We start from the raw sequence: 20,588 nt of genomic DNA on the forward strand, positions 1-20,588 counted from the left end.
TGACTTTCTTTGTAGTTTAGTGTACGTACATGTATACTTATTGTGTACTCTCTTAACACTCCCTTGCCATGCCCACACAGGTGTTAATTCACTAACCCTGTTTGGCGGTCGTGTGTGACTGAGGACTCATTTATGTACTTTTTGTGTCTCATTATTCAATAATGATGGTTCATCTCTCTTCTGCAAACTGGGGATACTAGAACTAATACTAACTAAAACTGCAGTTGTTGTTTTAGTACTGCAAAATCATTTTATAGTTTTAGTACTCAATTTGAAGAACAAGATGCATGTTGAGTACTAAATCTAGAACTAATTTTGCAGTACTAAAGCACTATTTTAAAGCCACTAATGGACTTTTGACCTTTTAAAATTTCAGTCCTGTCATACATTACACGAAATTTGCAGGGAGAAAACATCCTGATTGCCTAGTAGACTGATGTATAAGCATTTCAGCATAAATTGGATGGTCGCAGGATCAAGGCCGGCTTAATCGTAGACTTTTCTCTTATTCTGCTTTTCAAACATACTTAATATAACAGGCTGTATGACAGGGTGTCCTGCAGACCTTCAGCACATGTGCTGTAAAGCCTTAATAAATAAAATAATAATGGAATCACTTATCAAGTCTACAATGCTAGTTGAAATAGACTATTTTGACTTGGTTACAGCTAATTTACAAGGACTCTTATAGAACAATATACTAGTATGTACAGTAGCTTGCTATAATTATAATTTCTGTAAATTTTTGTATTTGGTTTCCTGGGCATACCAGCAAAGTTGCCTGCCCAGTATCAACAAATCGAATAAAAATGAAATCATAGCCATTATGCACCTATCAATGTCAAGCCCCATCCCCCACCCCCGGGGGTCCCCATCCACCTACTGGGGATTTGACATCTACACTTGCCCCACTTGACAGGGGCAGTTTGCTGAACCAAAAATTATTTCAATAGGTAAATCAAATCCCCTACAGAAACCCTCTCTTGAGGTAGGGACATAGTGGGGTTTTGACAAGCTTCTTAGCCCCAGTAGTGGGGAATTTGACACTAGACTTTGTCAAATCCCCTGTATTCCCCCACTCTACTGGTGTGGGGGATGAGGAATGACATTGATGGTGCATTATATGGTCAACTCTTACTGACACAGTGGAAGATCAGGCATTTGGTTTTGATTCACTCTGAATCTCTGATGTATTTTTAATGTACAAAAAAATGAGCGCAAGTCACCCTTAAAGTGTTCAAATCTAGACTGTTCAGGTCCACCATATGTTTTTCCAGCTGGGAAAAGTAAAAAAACGAGTAACTGTAATGGTTTATTCTTACATGAGCTTTAAAGAGTGGTTAACCCCACATGGTGTGGTACTGTATAGCATGGTAGCTACACAATCTAGGTAAATATCACCCACAACATTATTTCGCACTGAGTTGAATTTCACCATTCCAGGTTTTTGCAGAAAGATTTTAATCTGTACAAAGGCAGTCACAACGCTTTTAAAATCGTGAAATGCCAGACAAGCAAAAAATTAATTAATTAATTAATTCATTAAAAAGCAATTTTGGGTGACGACTATTAAGGTGAGTAATTTAGTCACTAGAAATTATTTCACATTGTGCAATTTCTCAGTGGTGATTTTATCACTATCACTATTCTATTTTTTTTTATCAAGAAGCCTCGGATTGATTTTTCGGAATCCATTGAAAGTTGAAATTTCTCTATAATTGCGCCTGACATATTATATTCTAACCACATAGACTGAGGACTGTACTAGGTATAATCATAGATAGTATGGTAGGGTATATACTATCTGTGGTATAATCTATGACACTCTGACTGCTATGAGCGTGGGTTAGCTGATTTTAAAGCCCACATACCTAATTAATTCTATGTCACGCAGACAAAAATAATTCGTTCTGCCCCCGCCACCGGACGAATTAACTTTTGGCCCTTGTCTGGAAAACAAGTAGCGTCGTGAAAATCGTTGTGAACATGAGAACATGATGTTTAAGGGATTGTTTGTTGCTGTTTTCTTATACGGTTGGTTACTACGCAAGGGACATTCAGGAAATGGTGAGTTTAACAGTGTAATTGTTATGTGACTCGGTTCGAGTGATACTGCAGCCGCGGAAGCCGTCATCGGTTAGCTAGCTAGGTGTTCAACTGAGAATCAGCGCTGTTCAAAAGTTAGGCGGCTAGCAAGCTATCTAGCGGCTAGCAAGCTATCTAGCGGCTATATGACCTTTTAGATAGCCGTTTTCCGAACACTAGTAACATCAGTGGTGAGCTAATTAGCTTTATAGCAATTGGCCATTGCAACTCGTATTTCCAATATCTATTTGTCTACAGTACAAAGTCCTTGAATGCGTAGCCTAAGTGGCATTGAAAATTAACTGAAATCTCATAACACTTAATAGGGTTATAACCATACGTTTGTGTTTGCTAAGTTTCGGGGCTTAGCTAGCAACATATGCAGCCAACAAGTGTAATTGGAGTTTGCTATAAATATACTAGGATGGTGCATTGGCAGACCAAATGGTGTGGCCACTGATACAAGTCAGTTGTTTACTATAGTCTCGTGCCCAGACCGCTATTTTCCCTTTTGTATTTGGATGGGGACAATAGGGTCTGGTGTAACTCCAATAGCCGTTTTGTTCTAAATCCCCAGATTCTGGGGATCGTTTGAAGGGTTGAAAACAAGCCGCGGACAAGATGTTTTCTTGTTCTTTGCACCTGCTGCAGCTACAGAGTGATTACTGCGCACGAAACACGAAAACATAGGTTTTGTATTGTATGCAGCTTGTTTTCAACTCTTCAAACGATCCCCAGAATCTGGGGGTTTGGAACGAAACGGCTATTGGAGTTAAACCAGACCCTATTTCCCCCCACCCAAATACAAAAGGGTAAATAGTGGTCTGGGCTCGAGACTATGTTTACTACTGGTGTACAACAGAGGAGGTACAAAGCATGTTAGCTTCAAAAAGAATTCGTGGTAGCTAATTGCGTATTTTGACTTCTTGAAGCTAAATCTGCAATTTCCAGTGCTATTTCTTTCCGTTGTTGCCGTTTGTGTGATAAGCTCTTCATCACATGATGACATCTCCAATCCTTCTGTATACTAATATCAAATCAGTGGGGTTCCCCACATCATTGGCTAGTAAATCACACACAGGAAAAGGCACCTAGTTTTCAATGAAACCCTCTTAAGTAGGTTTTAATTGCACTATATGCTAAGTACCACCTTTAGGCCACTTAGTCTGGCCATTAATTAGTTCAAAAGGTATCAAAGTAACCTAGGGTGATGAACTCACAATACAAACTATGAATTTGGGAGGACAATTACTCAACAATGAATATTCTAAGTACAGGAAACAGTACAATGGCTGGGCTGAATCTGGCATCAACATACCAAGTCCCTTTGCTAGTTCATACAAACATATAACGTTAGCTAACTAGCAAGACAGTACAACAGTACATGCTAATGTAGGTTATTATTTGATTGATTGTTTAGGTCGAAAGGTTGCGAGACTATAAAACTGAAACAACCATGAGTTTCTTAATGGAACTGTTGTAGGTACCATTAAGTGTAACTTACGAACCAATTGTATTTTCGACTCGCTATCAACACTGCCATGTGTTTCTATAGCCAGTACGCCTATACTGCCCTTCCATAAATGGAAAGAAGGATAAACAATACTCATGTACTGATACACATGGAATTATGTAATAACTGAATCATTTTAGGCTTTAGTCTGGAGTGATAGAGAACTAAAGTGGTAAGGAAACAGATGAGATAAGTTATAATGCTTCACTGGTTGATTGATTTGTGCATAATCAAGTGTAGTTGCTAAATTGTCTGAAAACAGATTTCTAGTGATTTGCTTCCACTTTATTGTACTGTTGTAAGACTGCTAGTTTGTGTTAATTTGCTGGTTAGGAAGATTAGCCAAGTTTTAAACTTTGTGGTTACATAACTGTGTAGGGTTTACCATTAAGTGAATCATAATGCCATAAATGGATTCACTGTTAAATTCAATGGTGATTAATGTTATATAGGTTTATGGGATTATGTTGTATGGTACAAGATATGGTGTTGTATAAGTCATTGATTGAGCCTTCCAGAAAATTCAGCAGTGAAGGGGTTTATAATTAATGTTGAACATCCCGACTGAGTCAACAAAAATACTCTGGGGTATTATTTCTTGTATAACAACAGTGACTTTACTGTAGCTAATTGTGCAGCCTTTATAAGTAAAAGAGATTATTAATATCACAAATTTCCTAGCGTCAAGTATTTCAGTGACAGGAATGAACAATTAAAAACAACCTGCATGAAGTTACCAAAAGTATGTGATAACATCATGAAAATAAAATTGTGCTTGTGAATACATTTGCTAATGGCAAGTAGAATCATGATGTATATACGTGTAATCAGATAATTTAATTCCTGTATATTACTATGAATCTGACCATTATGAGATGAATAGACCAGAAGATATGTATTAATATTTTGTTTGTGGTCTGCTACTAGCTACAACCCAAACTGGGTTTGTAGAGGATGTCATAGTGACCAGAGGAGGTTGGTCACATGTCATAGCCCTATGAAGTACTACTAATGATTACACAATAAAACATGGCGCCTGTAATTAGCATCGTTATTTTGAAGTCCTTTGTCACATTCACGAGAGAAGTATGCATAATGTAGTATTTGTTTCTTGGTTATAAACACCACACAAAGTGTTGGGAAGCTGAAAGAAGAGCTCTGGGAACCATAATTTATTGATATTAATTCATACTACTGAGATGCTGAGGTTGAACTTTTCTCACCTGATTTTTGATGATGCATGACCAACCCCCTCTGCATAGTGACTAAAATAGATACATGGCTTATACTTGGAATCTAACATGACCTTATGTAGGTCTTTATAAGTACACAACTCATGAACCTCCTCCATTTTTAAATATTCATAGCCCACATGGGTTGGTTGCCTTTATGCTCGCTTATCACACCCAGTCAACCTTCTTGATCAAGTGATCTTTGGTTCTCACATTATCAGCTGTCACTTGCAATCAGATTGTTGTGCTGTAACTAAAGCAGTACTACATTTAACATGTTTACCATGTAACTTATTATTAATAATAATGCCAAAGATATTAGTATATTCATAATGCTATGAATTTGTTATACTCAAATATTTTTTTTAGAAAATGGTATGCATACAATCCTTTGGTCTCTGGGAGATAGTGAGGTCTTTAAAGTCACTAAGAGAGGTTCACAAAAACGGTTAGAGACCTCTACATAGAAGTTATTCACCCTCTTCATAGGCTTTGCATGGAGCATTTTTAGATCGTAATGTATTATGTAATGCTGTACTCAATGGCAAAGAGACTGTTTACTTATCATTGTATAATAGAACTGGATAACTATCTAATCCTGACCATATTAACTCTTGTAGTACTACTTTCTAAATACTAGGTGGTTACACATGGTTTGTGCAAACACATGTACTGCAGTTCATGTGCCATATGCTTGTGTCTAAGGCCAAAGGTTAAGGAGAAGCCATTAAATAGAACATATTATTTTAACATATGTGCAATGTGTAGGCTGTAATGTTGGTTAGCACTTGAACTTACATGGAATGTAGACTGTATAAGGGAAATATATGAATTCACTTTAAAATCTGAATGTTTTAGCATAACTGTGGTATAAGATTTTTTAGTGTGGTAATATAACTGGTAAGCAATATTTAGCTAATTCTGGCATTTGTGTTTGTTCCTGTGTTAGTAGAAACTCTGTTAAGACATTACTTTTTATTTACCAGTCAAGGAAATAACTAGTTTCCCATCACAGTTAGTTGCATTTTACCGGTTGTATACAATCACTGGACTGGACTAGTGGACTGGACTACTGGACTCAGGTATTTTCCCTTTTTTAACCAAATATTTGGGCAACTGGTTGAAAGTATGTTAGTCTCATGTAGTTAGACCACTCCCCCACACATAAAGAAACCCACACACAAACCAAAGAAAGGTGTGATCATGCCAGACTTGTCAACATTGCCCAGCTTCAGCTATGTACAGAGGTTCTAATAGTTCTTGCATGTCTACAAATCTAAAACAGAAGTCACATGCGGTAATTATAGTTTAAAGTTCAAAATGGATCAATTTGATTGGTTGAAATCTTGTGCATATGATTTCACTTGTTATTGCCGTCATGCAAAAACTATAGAACCTTTTTATCAGCTATTGAATAGCAAGACAGTTAACTGTCGCCACTTAATTTAGCTGACTCCATGACTATAACTTGCATGGATACTACAACACTACGTACACATGTACTGTATGGTTTGTACTTCATGATAAGACAAATGGTAGTCGTACAATACAGATTATGCCAAGAGAGAGAGAATTGCACACAATTCTAAGATAACAGACAGTGCCAAGTAGACAGATTCACCTGCATATTTTACATTCAATGTAGCAATAGCTACGACCAGCTGCCAAAATATGTGGGTCATTCCATGTCAAATCAACAAGGAATTTAGGATCACCTCTCGGATTTTGACGAAACTTGATGTGTTTGTAGTACCTGTGGTGCTTATCACTCATGCAAATTTTTAGCTCCATACATTCTATAGTTTCTGATTTGTGACCACAAATATTTTGAATATTTCATGAATATTTGGTCCATCTCTAGTTATAAAATTGAATGCAACTTTGTTCTGTGTAAATATTTTTAAACACAATTTTCACTGATGGAAGACTGTTGATTGACCTTTCCAGTGATCCCTAAATTATGGGATATCTACTTAATTATGGTTCAAAAGTACTTCATTGAAAATTGTAATCCTTTATATTTTGAAAAATGTTGCTTGAAATTTTTCAAATTCTTTTGTGAATAATGATTGGGTCATAGTCTATGTTTGATAAAAGTTTTGTGGTGGGACCACAATGGGCTCAAGAGATATAATGAATTATGATGTGGTATGCGGTGGAATTTGCAGGCTATTATTGCTGTATTGGAGTGTACACCTCCAATAACCACTCACAACAAGGCTATGCCAAGTTTGTCTTACAGAGTGAAGGTGTCTAGGTACATTGCAACCTGTATTAGTGACCACCTGTATTGAAAGGCCACCTATATGCTGCAGTTAAATTATACTTCTTTAATGTATAGCACAAAAGCATCAACCCTTTCTAGCAAATCCAAAAATGGTCCTTATTAGACAGGTTGACTATAAATTATAGATCTGACCACCATGTGTCCCTAAACATCATGTAAATGTTGTACCATCTCTTCACAAGTACCTTCTTTATTAACTGTAGTGGATTTAGCCATATTTAAGTTCCGTACGTGGCTGCATAGATACATACAACAGGACTCCTCAGAAGGGATACCTGGATACCTTGATAACCAGGACACCTGTTTATACACTGTACTCCCACTCTAGCGGTGCATATACATTTGGACCAAGATACCTCTGTAGCTTCTGTAATATGAGCACTTTATTATGGTCCTAGCAATGGAGGGGTTTTACCATATACGTACATGCATTGATTGTACCTCAATGTGTGAAATTAATTACTACATTACTTTACATTCACGACCACTTTGAAGATCAAGTCATAAATTCATACACATACTCATGTAGGAAGTAAACATGTTGGCCACATATTTAACGTTTACCTGTACTGATCTTCAAAAACGTGAACACAAAATACTTTGAAAAACCATTAATTTTAGTAATTACAGTACTATAAATCACGCATTGAGGTGCAAGCAAGTGTTAATAGTATAAAAACTCTTGGTACAAGTAATGCATCTACTATATACAGTGTAACTCTTCTATTCCCTGGACCATTGATAAAGTGTTCATTTTTGAGAAACCACAGACTTGTCTTGGGTCCAAAATGTACATACAATTATAAAGTGAGATCATGAGGCTATCAAGGTACCCAGATATCCTTTTTGAGGAGGTCTGTTGTACCTATGCAGCCATGTACGTAACTTAAATAGTGTAGAGTGGGGATATGTATGTAAGTGCACTACGGCAAGATTTTACTTAATAAATAAGGTATAACTGAAGAGATGGTACAACATTAATGTGTTTATGGACGCATGATGATCTCATTTATAGTCAACCTGTCTAATAAGGACCATTTTTGGATTTGCTAGAAAAGATTGATGCTTTGGGGCTATTCATTAAGATCCAATTAAAGTATAAATTAGCTGCAGCTTATAGATGGTCTTTCAATACAGGTGGTCATTAATACAGGTTTCAATGTACCTAGACACCTTCACTCTGTAAGACAAACTTGGCATGGCCTTGTTGTGAGTGGTTATTGGAGGTGTACACTCCAATACAGCAATAATAGCCTGCAAATTCCACCGCATACCACAACATAATTCATTATATCTCTTGAGCCCATTGTGGTCCCACCATAAAAATTTTATCAAACATAGACTATGACCCAATCATTATTCACAAAAGAATTTGAAAAATTTCAAGCAGCATTTTTCAAAATATAAAGGATTAAAGTTTTCAATGGAGTACTGTTGAACCATAATTAAGTAGATATCCCATAATTTAGGGATCACTGGAAAGGTCAATCAACAGTCTTCCATCAGTGAAAACTGTGTTTAAAAATATTTACACAGTACAAAGTTGCAGTTGATTTTGTAACCAGAGATGGACCAAATTTTCATGAAATATTCAAAATATTTGTGGTCATAAATCAGAAACTATGGAATGTATGGAGCTAAAAATTTGCATGAGTGATAAGCACCACAGGTACTACAAACACACCAAGTTTCATCAAAATCCGAGAGGTGACCCTAAATTCCTTGTTGATTTGACATGGAATGACCCATGTGCTAAAATGAAAAACAAACAGAAAAAATACTGAGTCCACCAGTCCAGTCCAGTGATTGTATACAACCCATTTTACCACTTTTATTGAATTTCACAATGAAAATTTGTCTCTGCTAAAGGGTCTGTAAAAATTGGTATGTCTATCAGTGAGCACTAAGTCCAAACCCAGCAAGCAAAAACACTGTGTTCAGTGTGCATTAAATAAACTCAATATGTTAATGCTATTGTGGCATATATTATGGTCCTGTAGTATTAACTATTGCCTGCTTGTAGAGCAGATACACATGTGATGGCACAATTTCTATTGTAGGAGCAAAAAAGCATAGTAGATAAGAAACCTACTTGCGTGAATTATACCCTTTAGTGTCATATCAAGACTCTGTCACACAGTCAAGATGTCACACAGCCAAGAAAGTAAAAAGCGCATGCTCCATTAAACAAGTGCAATTACTATTGTGAGTGATTTACATAAAGTTTTTGCGATCCTCACTGTAATTCATGTGATCTGTGCCATTTTCAACACCCCAGTTCATGAACCTATGTACGACAAGCTTTCAACTTCATATATACTACAGATAAACAATTTTGTATCCATACTAATTTACTCACCTAGTATACATATCGGCACCAAGAAACTTGGTCAAATGAATGCTGTCAAGCACAACCCATTTAGTTGAGATACCGTATTGCCTCAGTTTACAGCCAGTCTCGTGTAAATGCCTGGTCCTGTTTAGTCGCCAGGGGTATGCAGCATCATAAAAAAAAATACCGGGTCTCAAATAAACGTCTAGTGCAGTCATTGTTTTTAACAATTCCAGCGGTGTTATAAATGATGAAGTGAAGAACGTTTTACAGAGTTCCTTGTAAACTTGAATCTGTGAAATATGCTGAGGGAAATATCAAGGAAAGTCCAGGAGAGTACAACACCAAGGTATGGAGTTGACTCGTGAATGCTGATCAGGTATATGAACGCCAGTCTCATTTAGTAGCCGAGGTAAAAAAAAACGTTGCTTGAAAGAAATTAATGCCTGGGCCGTAATTCGAGACAATACGGTAGTTTTCTTCACAAGATTTGGAATTATGAAACCATACAATTTTGCATTTCATTTCCCTATCATTATTAAATATAGCTATTAAAGTGCAATAACCTTAATTTATGTAAAGTGCAAGTATAAGTGGTATCTGGAATTTGGTGGATTTTTCATGAATATACCAACTGGAAATTTTTCCACAAACGATAACTTTGAAAGGCACTGCCATTCCTTCCTGATATCTTGGTTATAGAGCTCTTTACCTTGCCACATTGTTGAATGAATTTCAGTAGATCCTTCAAGCTGTGGACTTCATTGTCATAGTTAGCCTGGTATAATTATCTGTATTGCAGCTCCACAGTATTGATACATAATAATAATGAACTCTCAACCACTACGCCTGGACTGTAGGTTCTGTATTATAGTACATTTCAACTAGTCAGAACATCTGGAAGTAGTTTGTAGTTGATATTGTGATGTTTCAGAGTGAAATTCTCAGGTGGTAGATCTGGTGTCCTGTTTTAGAACATAATTAAACAAAATTTTCCCTACATTATTCAAATGTTTTAACATTTCATAACATTGGCATCGACTGTATACGCTACTTTTACATATCAAGCAACACAGCCCTGTACTGTACTTTCTCTAATGTATTTTTATCATTATCAGGTGTGGACTTCAAAGTGTAGTAGCACACTCCAGTTTAGGAGCTGAATAAAGCTAGTGTCTAGTTGGCTTTGCAAGTAATAGTAAGGTGTAAAATACTCATAAAAGAACATTCAGATAAAGTAAGCCACCAATTTTCGACCACCATCAGATTGGATGCGATTTTTTTTTTAACCCACGAAGAAAATTCCTGCTCTTGGAGAGGTCTAGGCTGCCAAAGATTCCTGCATGCAAAATTACAGACCTGCAACTTTCTTCGTCAGGCTGCAAAAGTGACCTGTCTGAATGTTCTCAGTTATTGGACAAAAATATGTATTATCAGTCAAGTGACACTGCTTGTAATGCTCTAAGCTGATCAAGTCTTTCTGTACTTGATATGAAAGACCAACTCTTATACTCTCCCAATATATGCAGATATTTGGCTTAGTCCTTATTGGCTGTGAATTACAAAGCTCCAAAGTCACCTCTGTCGTGCAATCTTAAATTCGGCCACACATGAAGCTCTTGCACATCAAATAGTCACCTATATCAAATGCAAGCTGTTTTTATGAACATTGAGAGCATCATCTATCATTCAATAGTAATATATACATGCATGTTGATTTTGTCTAAATAGCTACAGTACATCGCATGTACGCTTCTCTGACAGAAGCAGCCTAGTCATTTCACCTGGCACACATATACACAAGTTTTAATTATCCTCTCTTTTAAAAAATGTTCTCCAAAATGTCCAGGACATCAGCTAGATCGAAACAGTCTAACAGAGCAGTCACCTACTGTATTATACAATTGGAACAGTCAGAAAGTCTAAGGACCATTCCCAGGTATATTACTTCAATAAGACTGTTAATTATTGATTGCAATGCTTAAATGCTGTGATATTGGCTGATTGTTATATTAGAGTAATTGACTGCTCTATTATCAATCTGGCTAATGTTGTGGACATTTTGGAGAAAACTGTTAACATTTTTAAGAGAGAGGATAGTCAAACCCCATTTAAGTTGTGTATATGTGTGCCAGGTGCAGTAGCCAGGCTGCTACTGTCAGTAAAGCATAAATGCAATGTAGCTATTTGGACAAAAATCAAGGTGCGGTCATCATGGATGTATATATTTAACATTGAATGGTAGCTAATGCTCTCAATGTTTATTAAAATAGCTTTGCATTCGATATAGGTGGTTATTTGATGTGCATGAGCTTCATGTGTGGCTGAATTTAAGATTGCACGTGACTTTGGAGCTTTGTAATTCACAGCCAATAAGGACTAAGCCAAATATCTGCATATATTTGGAGAGCATAAGAGTTGCTCTTTCATATCAAGCACAGAAAGATTTTTTCAAGCATTACGAGCAGTGCCACTTGACCGATAACACTTTTTTTATCCGATAACTGAGAACATTCAGACAGGTCACTTTTGCAGCTCCTGCAGCCAGAAAGCTACAGGTCTGAAATTTTGCATGTAGGTGTCTAGACCTCAAAGACATAGCAAGAGCAGGAATCTTCTTTGTGGAATTAAAGAAAATCCCGTCCGACTGATGGTGGTATAACATTGGTGGCTTACTCTTAAATTTTGTCAACTCTTGGATATTTCCATGATGTTGCTGACAGACTGCTATGTAGCCTCTTGTAGAATAAGGTGAAGTGTCCAATGATATCTCCTGCCAGTGCCTGAACTAGTGTATGCTCTAATAGAATTATTTTAAAATATCTAAGAGGACTACTCCGACTATTAATAATCTTTCTTGTCCCATGAAATATGCAGGCGGAGTGGATTCAGCAATAATGAAATGACTAGGCACCATGAAGGTATAGTGACAGCTGTTTTCTGGTCAATAATAATTTTGTGAGGAAGTGCAAACCTCCATGATCCCTGCTACGATGAATTACATACTTGTGACTAAAGGATTTCTCTCAGTAGGCACTTTCAAGTTGGTAAAATAAATCTTGCTTGCAAAGAAGTCTTTTTTTAAAGCTTAAAACTATTGCAGACTATTTTCATTATGTAACTGTTGCAGTAAAATTAAGTAGCAACTTTAACAAAAGTGTTTAGAGTGGTTGACTGCTCTATTAGAGTATATTTATCTGTTTTCAAACATGAACCAAAAACCCCATGTAACTATGTAATGTTTCCAATTTTAGACTTTTATTCCTCATTATGTAACTAAATATATTACTACAGTTACTATTAATTTATTACGTAAGTTAGTTACAAAAGTAGCTGAACTCTCTACAGGGGGATTTTTTTTGTAACTGAACTCTCCACAGGGTGATTTGTTTGTAGCTGGACTCTCTACTGAGTGACCTGTTTGTAGCTGAATTCTCTACTGGGTTACTTGTTTGTAGATGAACTCTCTAGAGGGTGATTTGTTTGTAACTGAACTCTTAAAGTTACTGTGTGATTTGCTTGTAGCTGAACTCTACAGGGTGACCTGTTTGTAGCTGAATTCTACAGGTGACTTCTGATCTCACTACAGGATGGCTTGTTTGTAGCTGAGCTCTCTGCAAGTGACTTGTTTTTAGCTGAATTTTCTACTGGCTGACTTGTGGTAGCTGAATTCTCTACCAGCTGAACTCTCTACACACAGGGTGATTAGTCTGTAACTGAACTCTACAGGTGACTTGTTTCTAGCAGATCTTCTCTACAGGGTGACGTTTGTAGCTGAACTCCCTACTGGTTGTAGATGAATTCTCTAGAAGGCAATTTGCTTGCAACTGAACTTTTCATAGGGTGATTTGTTTGTAGCTGAACTCTCTGTAAGGAGACTTGTTTGTAGCTGAACTTTCTACTGGGTTACTTATTTGTAGATGAACTCTCTACGGGGTGATTTGTTTGTAGCTGAACTCTCTACTGGGTGACTTGTTTGTAGCTGAACTCTCTACTGGGTGAGCTGAGCTTTCTACTTGTTTCTTGTTTCTAGCTAAATTCTCTACCAGGTGACTTGTTCTGTACTGGATGGCTTGTTTGTAGCTGAACTCTCTAGAGGGTTTTTTTTTGTAGCTGAACTCTCTACTGGATTACTTATATGCAGTTGAACTCTTGACAGTGTGACTTGTTTGTAACTGAACTTTCCAGGCAGCATCCATACAGTTTATCTATTTTGCTGGTAGCTATGGATATCATTTCTTTTCCTGTGCTTTTTTCTTGTTATTTTGCAAAAACAACAGAAACAGCATCAAATGAATTCATTGTTGAAGTAATAGAACACAATGGAACTAGCTATTTAAATTATGTAAGTAAATTGAACTGTGTACAGACTGAATGCTCTAATAGGGTGACTGTACTATTAGATTATCTCAATTGTGCACTTGCTACATGTAGAGCATTGTAACTCAGTGGCTTTTAGTCTGATTCTACTACTACAAGGATTTTCTATGATGATAGTTCCATCTACATACTGGTTTTCAGCTCATTCTTCTAAGCGGTTTGCCTGGTAGGCGTGAAAGCTAGCGGTGTTTTTTATTCATGAAACTTGATCGTGTAATTGTGACACAGGTTGGGTTTTGTGTCATATCTCTATGGTCTTTTTCTTGATTCATTTCAAACCACAAAATGGCACTGCTACGATGGTTACTCCATCTATATAACAATTTTCAACTCATTTCTCCAAGGGGTTTACTCTTTTGGCGTGACAGAAATTTAATCTTATTTTATGCAAATAATCGGTCATAACTCTGTGAATATTTATTGGATTCCCACCAAACGTGTTACTGCGATTCACGTTAATGAGCCCTGTAAGTGTGCCAAATCTTAGTCTGATTGGATTAAACGTTTGTGTTTTATGGCAGATTTTGCAAAGTGTGCAAAATGAAGGAAAAAATAAAGAAATTAAAATGAAATTTTGGCTGCTGGAAATAGCTGGGGCGATTTTCTTCAAATTTGGTATGAAGACTCCCATACCTGGTGGGCACTTCTGTGACAAACAATTGGATAGGGGATTGTGTATATATGTGAAAATCAACTTTTGTTTCTTCCTGTCTATACTCATGGTATGAAGTGCCGGCTTCTTGGCCACACGACACACTACTGTGTGCCTTAATAGAGCGTTCATAGGAATTGAACTATTGAGGGCTGTAAATTTCAGGTGTTGCATTTAGTGCTTATATATAGCATTATAAAATAGCCGATGCAAAACTGAGTGCAGTGTGTGCTTCAAGATTGTTTGTAAGTGTTCCATTTTTTGTCAGTGCATAGCTATACTTCTATCCACACTAACTAAAATAACAGTTTCACTATTGCATTAATCACACTAAATACCAGTGGAACTGTGGCAGTTTAATTCATTGAATTTTGAACTATTAAAATATTCAAGATCTAACCAGTGTCCCATTAAATTCAAGCGCATGTGTAGAAATTTTTACCTATACAACACTGTCGTATGTTATTCATATGACAATGCCAGTCATTTCCAGATAGTCTGATTTAATTGTGGTAGGATTTAACTTCATTGAGTATCTGGTGAAATGTAATGTATCACTTGTGCTGATTGTAGAAAGCATATAGCTAATCTTTCATACAGCAAGAATGTTACTGCAATGAGATTTTGCCATACAATTAGGCAGCCAAAGAAAAGGGTACACATTGCAATAACAACAACCTACATTACATTGTGCTTTTGTAGATGTCATTGTGTCTTTTAGTCATTAACATTCATGCTATCAATGACTAGAGTTAATCTACTCGATCTGAGTTTTGAGTCATGAATATTATGTTGCTCGTCAATAAAGCAAGTATACTCATGACCAGAGAAAATAGTGCGGATAAGTGTGACATCACATTTGAACAGTGCTGGAGCTACCCAGCAATATTATATTTTGCTGACTGACTTCCTCCATTTTAATAGCATGCACTATGTAATGCAGTTATGTTTGCTTATTTGTTGTCAAACTAAAGACATAATGAAGTATAGCAACTAGTCAATGACATGTTGTATTCAGCCAAGTTTACATACCAGTAGCTGATTTCTCTTTATTGATATAGCATCTTAAGTGAAACTTTTATTATGTGTACTACAGTAATTGATACACCTCCAATGGATCAGACTGTTAATATTGGTGACAACGCTACATTTACCTGTGGAGCTTCATCCAATACTTCAGTAACTTTTAGATGGCTGTTCAATGGAAATGAAGTGATGACTGATCCTGGACACATATCAGTCACATCAACTGTCAACACCACCACTCTGATGATAACTAATGTCACAGTTAATGATGGGGGTAATTATAGTTGTGAGGTGACTGATGGCATGGCCATTAATGAGACCTCCACTGAAGCAACTTTATTTAGTAAGTGTGTATATAATTATTTAACTGTGTTTACATTCCAACCTTAATGTAGATTTCCTTAAATAAAGCTTTTTTCAACTGGCTTATACAGTGCACAATACTATATAATTTAAGTTTAGATTTACACAACTGGATGACGAAGTGACTGCATTTACTGTTACAGTGGGACTTTGTTTATCCGAACCCGCTGGGGCCAAGCCCTGTTCATAACTTTGGATAATCCGTAACTTTGAATCATCCATTAGTGCATGTATAAATGCAGTCACTTATTCACTATATACCTGTTAAATGATGGTACTCAATGCTACTAATGGTCAACACTGCAATAAGAGCACTTAGCACTTCAATACAAGTAGGTTACCCCACGGTCTGCTAGGGTTTGGTCTGTGGTCACCACCAAACTATCAACAAATTAACCAATGATTACCACCAAACCATCATCAATCCATCTAATTACATGCCAATGTCTTTGAATGGCTGCCCTCCAGCTGGCAAGCCAATAACTGCCTTCAATTATTAGTCACGTGCAGTACTTCAGACCCATTCGGTTAACCGAGTGTCCGGATGTTTGGGGTCCAGATAAACGAGGTTCTACTGTAATCTGTTTTGCCTGAATCATTTACTATAAAATAGGACCACACAGGTACTGAAATTAAGTGACTCCATTCATCAAGTGGCCCTATTGTTGAAAACCCTGACCATAAAGGAAAACAGCCTCATTATTGAGGATTGTATTGTTATCAAACGGTACAGTAGTACTGTTTAAGTAGGGATCCCTCTGAAAATTTCACGCGCCACGTAAAATTCCACCATCCTAGAGACATCTTGTGAGACAAAAATCACCTTTACGGAATAGTACTAGTCCATATAATACAAATTTAAGGAAAAATTCTGATTCGATTAGGGATCATAGAAAAAAAAAGTAAGGAAACAAGGGAAGTCGCCTACACCTACAGATATACTTGTTAACATTTAATCCCTAATTCAGTCTATACCCCAAGACCAAAACTTAATTAGTGATTAAATGTTCACTAGTATATCTTCAGGTGTAGGTGACCTCCCTTGTTTCCTTACTTTTTTTTTCTATTCCTAATCGAACTTAAAATTCCTAATTTTTCCTTAAACTTGTTTGTTTCCTTTTTTTGTAACATTATTATGACTGGTAAACCCACACATACTGCATCAAAAGAAAGGATGGTGCCAGAATTAATGTTTCGTTTGAACGTGCGCCCCACCTATTAAATACTGCTTCGAAAGTGCAGTGGCCATTATGCTTCACTTTCAGCTATGTTCAGTCCATTACATAGCACTACAAACGAAAAATAGTAGAAGGTTGAAAGTGCAGCGCCATTACGCTTCGCTTTCAGCTATGTTCAGCCTGTTACACAGTGTTACAAATGAAGAACAGTGTTAGAATCGTCTTTGCAATCAATCCATTCACCAGGGAAATTACGAATGATTCCCATTTACCAACGTACTGTAGGGAAGCCATGCATTGCGCTACCGCGAATCGACACCTTAGGCTGTCAGCAAAAAGAAATGGGACACAAAGGAGGACAAAGGTAAGTCCATGATGCGTGCATTGTACATACTACGTTATGTCAAAAGGCACGTCTCGAGACGAAGCGACGCCGAACAGTGAAAAAAATCAAGCCCATAGCCTTAGTCGTTATCGAGTTACGCTTACCTGAAGCCATCAGGCAGGCAGGCAGGCAGGCAGGCAGGCAGGCAGGCAGGCAGGCAGGCAGGCAGGCAGGCAGGCAGGCAGGCAGGCAGGCAGGCAGGCAGGCAGGCAGGCAGGCAGGCAGGCAGGCAGGCAGGCAGGCAGGCAGGCAGGCAGGCAGGCAGGCAGGCAGGCAGGCAGGCAGGCAGGCAGGCAGGCAGGCAGGCAGGCAGGCAGGCAGGCAGGCAGGCAGGCAGGCAGGCAGGCAGGCAGGCAGGCAGGCAGGCAGGCAGGCAGGCAGGCAGGCAGGCAGGCAGGCAGGCAGGCAGGCAGGCAGGCAGGCAGGCAGGCAGGCAGGCAGGCAGGCAGGCAGGCAGGCAGGCAGGCAGGCAGGCAGGCTGGCAGGCTGGCAGGCTGGCAGGCTGGCAGGCTGGCAGGCAGTTGGTCAGTAGAAAATCCCATTGAATATATTTTTTTAAATTTTGTAACTATTTATTGGAAGCCTTTAGGATCGTACTGAAGGCACTTTTGGGATTGGCTATACCTAACCAATACTGTCAAAGTGCCAGGATGGAGTTGTGAAGCTGGTTTTTGGGTGAATGTTTTGGCTAAGAAAACCCAAATCTCCATGATCCCTAATATACAGTACGGTATTAATTATAACAAACCACTTACAGGTGGCCAGATATAGAATTTTTTTTTAAATTGCCAAAACTCTAATTTTAACTGACTGCCTACATGGCAGTGCATGGCTACCATTTTACGCCACAATAACAAACTCACCTGTTCAATGTGCCTTTTGGGGTTCCAACGAGTGTGTGCCCTTTGCACCTTGTCTTTTATCTTCAATCAGGCTGCTTGTCTTCTTCATCCAACGAAACCATATCGAGGCATTAATTTTCCATATCAACACTTCCATAAGCATAATAGATGCCATTAAATTATGTAAGACGCTTAGGCTACGCTACTGTATGGAGGTACCACTACTAGATACCTGCATTTTCAAGATAGGTCACAAGATCTTGCCCATTCTTATTCTATGCATTATTGATCTATCGATCACACCCCTTTTATGCTAACTGTATTTGTGACTGTCTCTGGGAAAACCGGTCTTATCGCCCATTTAAAAGTATCGAGAAACGTCGGTTTTAAATATTCTGTTTGTTGTAGCTGGCCAATGGTGGTAGCTACGCATACCAAATTTTCACACGTTTCACAGCAATTTCTTACCTTCCTAATCATCCACTGAAGAAGTAGTCAACAGCTAAGTTTCCCGCCATTTTAGATAGTTTTTAAACCAAGGTTGTCTGTATCAGGCGAGCTCCAGAATGGGTCGGAGGCGGGGGCCCTGGAAGGCGGGCAAGATGGTGTTCAAAAATTGAAAAAGAGACGTGCTAGGATGAATTAGGCCAAGTTATAGGCCATTCAGGGCTCAGAACTGGCTAAAATGAAAGGAAGTTTATAGCACAGGTCATTGTCCAACACCACAGAGCTGTACAGCCACACACAGCCATCTCCTGGTCGGCCAGGGCTCCATCAAGACCCCAGACCACTCGTACGGCTCGCCACTGTGCTCTAGAAAAGCAGCCAGCAAAAGCAGACCACTTTACTCTGGTCGACTGTGGCAGTGAAACTTGATAGTGCATTCATTAAGCTTTGCGTTTGTGTGAAAAAATCAAACTTCCTGTCTTGGGCGATAAGAACGGTTTTCGTAGATCCAGTCACATTTATAACAGAATAGTGACCACACACCTTCAAGTTGGTAGGCCGACTCGAGCAGTCACCCTATTAAACTCAAGCAGTCACCCTAATTGAACATTCACACATATATAACTAGCTGTATGCTTTATGCACCTATCAATGCATTACCCTATCACCACCACCCCCCGTCCCCCCTCGGGCAAAGATGGGGCTTTACCGGGTGGATTGACACGAACTGTTGCCCCACTATGGGGCATTTGACAGCAGTTCGTTAAGCGCCCAAGTATTTTTTGTTGTAACTTTCTATGCTATGTCAAATCGCCACATTGCAAATGGAGCCAACAGGGGGATTTTACACGATAGGTTTGCTCTACTATGGGGCATTTGACATTCGGCTGTGTCAAATCCCCACTATAACCCCATATATGCCTGAAAGGGGTATTGGAACAATACATTGATAGGTATATTAACAAAAAACTAAATCAACTAGTATATTAAAAATTATAAATTTAAAAATGAAGTAGGGATCCAAGCAATAAAAAGTAGTGAAACAAGAGATGAACGATGGTAGCTATTACAGCATAGCTCAGTGGGAAATCCCTACTTTGGCATGGTATAACAATTATTTGTGACCGGATTTGCGAAAAGGTACCCTTTCTACACATTTGACATACCAGCAAACAAAATGTCATACCTGTTGACTCCTTGCACTGATTGACTTTCTTTTTGTATCAAAATGTAGCCACAGAATGTAGGCACACTCATGAAACATTACAGATACGTGCTTGCAGTGATACGAAAGTTACAAAGTTTGAAAGTTGAAAAAATGGGTCAAATTTTATGTGTGAAAAAGGTACCTTTTCGCAAATCCAGTCACATTTTGTGTTCAATGCCAAAGTAGGGATTTCCTACCAAGCTATGCTGTAATAGCTACCGTTGTTCATCTCTTGTTTCACTACTTTTTATAGCTTGGATCCCTACTTCATTTTTAAATTTATAATTTTTAATATATTATTATTAGCACTTTACAGTGGCCAGCACTGAAGGTCTGACAGCAACTTGTGCTGCAGCCTTTGGATTACTCTAACAGGAACTGGAGACTTTAAACAAACCAACAGTTAACATAGTTGCTGTGACTTTTAATCCACACAGAAACAACCAAGCTGTGAAATAAGTACTGCCTTAAAAAGCCTGGGTGAAAGTAGTTGTGAAATCAAAGATGATGGCCAACAAATGGCTGCAATGATGTAACATAATTAAAATTTATTAACATTAACATCATTGCAACCATTTGTTGGCTGCCACCTTTGATTTCATAACTTTTTCACCCAGACATTTTAAAGGCTGCACCTTTTTTCACAGCTTGGCTGTTTT

General features: G+C 38.0%; 1 protein-coding gene across 1 annotated transcript in view; it reads left to right on the plus strand.

Annotated features, from left to right (window-relative positions):
* The first annotated feature begins 1,921 nt into the window (after positions 1–1,921).
* The window catches only part of LOC136255605 (uncharacterized), a 129,947-nt gene continuing 111,280 nt past the window's right edge, over positions 1,922–20,588 (plus strand). The window contains exons 1-2 of the mRNA XM_066048407.1: positions 1,922–2,067; positions 15,578–15,850. Coding sequence (XP_065904479.1) covers positions 1,995–2,067; positions 15,578–15,850 — 346 coding nt within the window. The 5' untranslated portion in view covers positions 1,922–1,994. The remainder of the gene's footprint in view (positions 2,068–15,577; positions 15,851–20,588) is intronic.

The sequence above is a fragment of the Dysidea avara genome, chromosome 5, assembly GCF_963678975.1.
Source record: "Dysidea avara chromosome 5, odDysAvar1.4, whole genome shotgun sequence".
Classification (NCBI taxonomy): Eukaryota; Metazoa; Porifera; class Demospongiae; order Dictyoceratida; family Dysideidae; genus Dysidea; species Dysidea avara.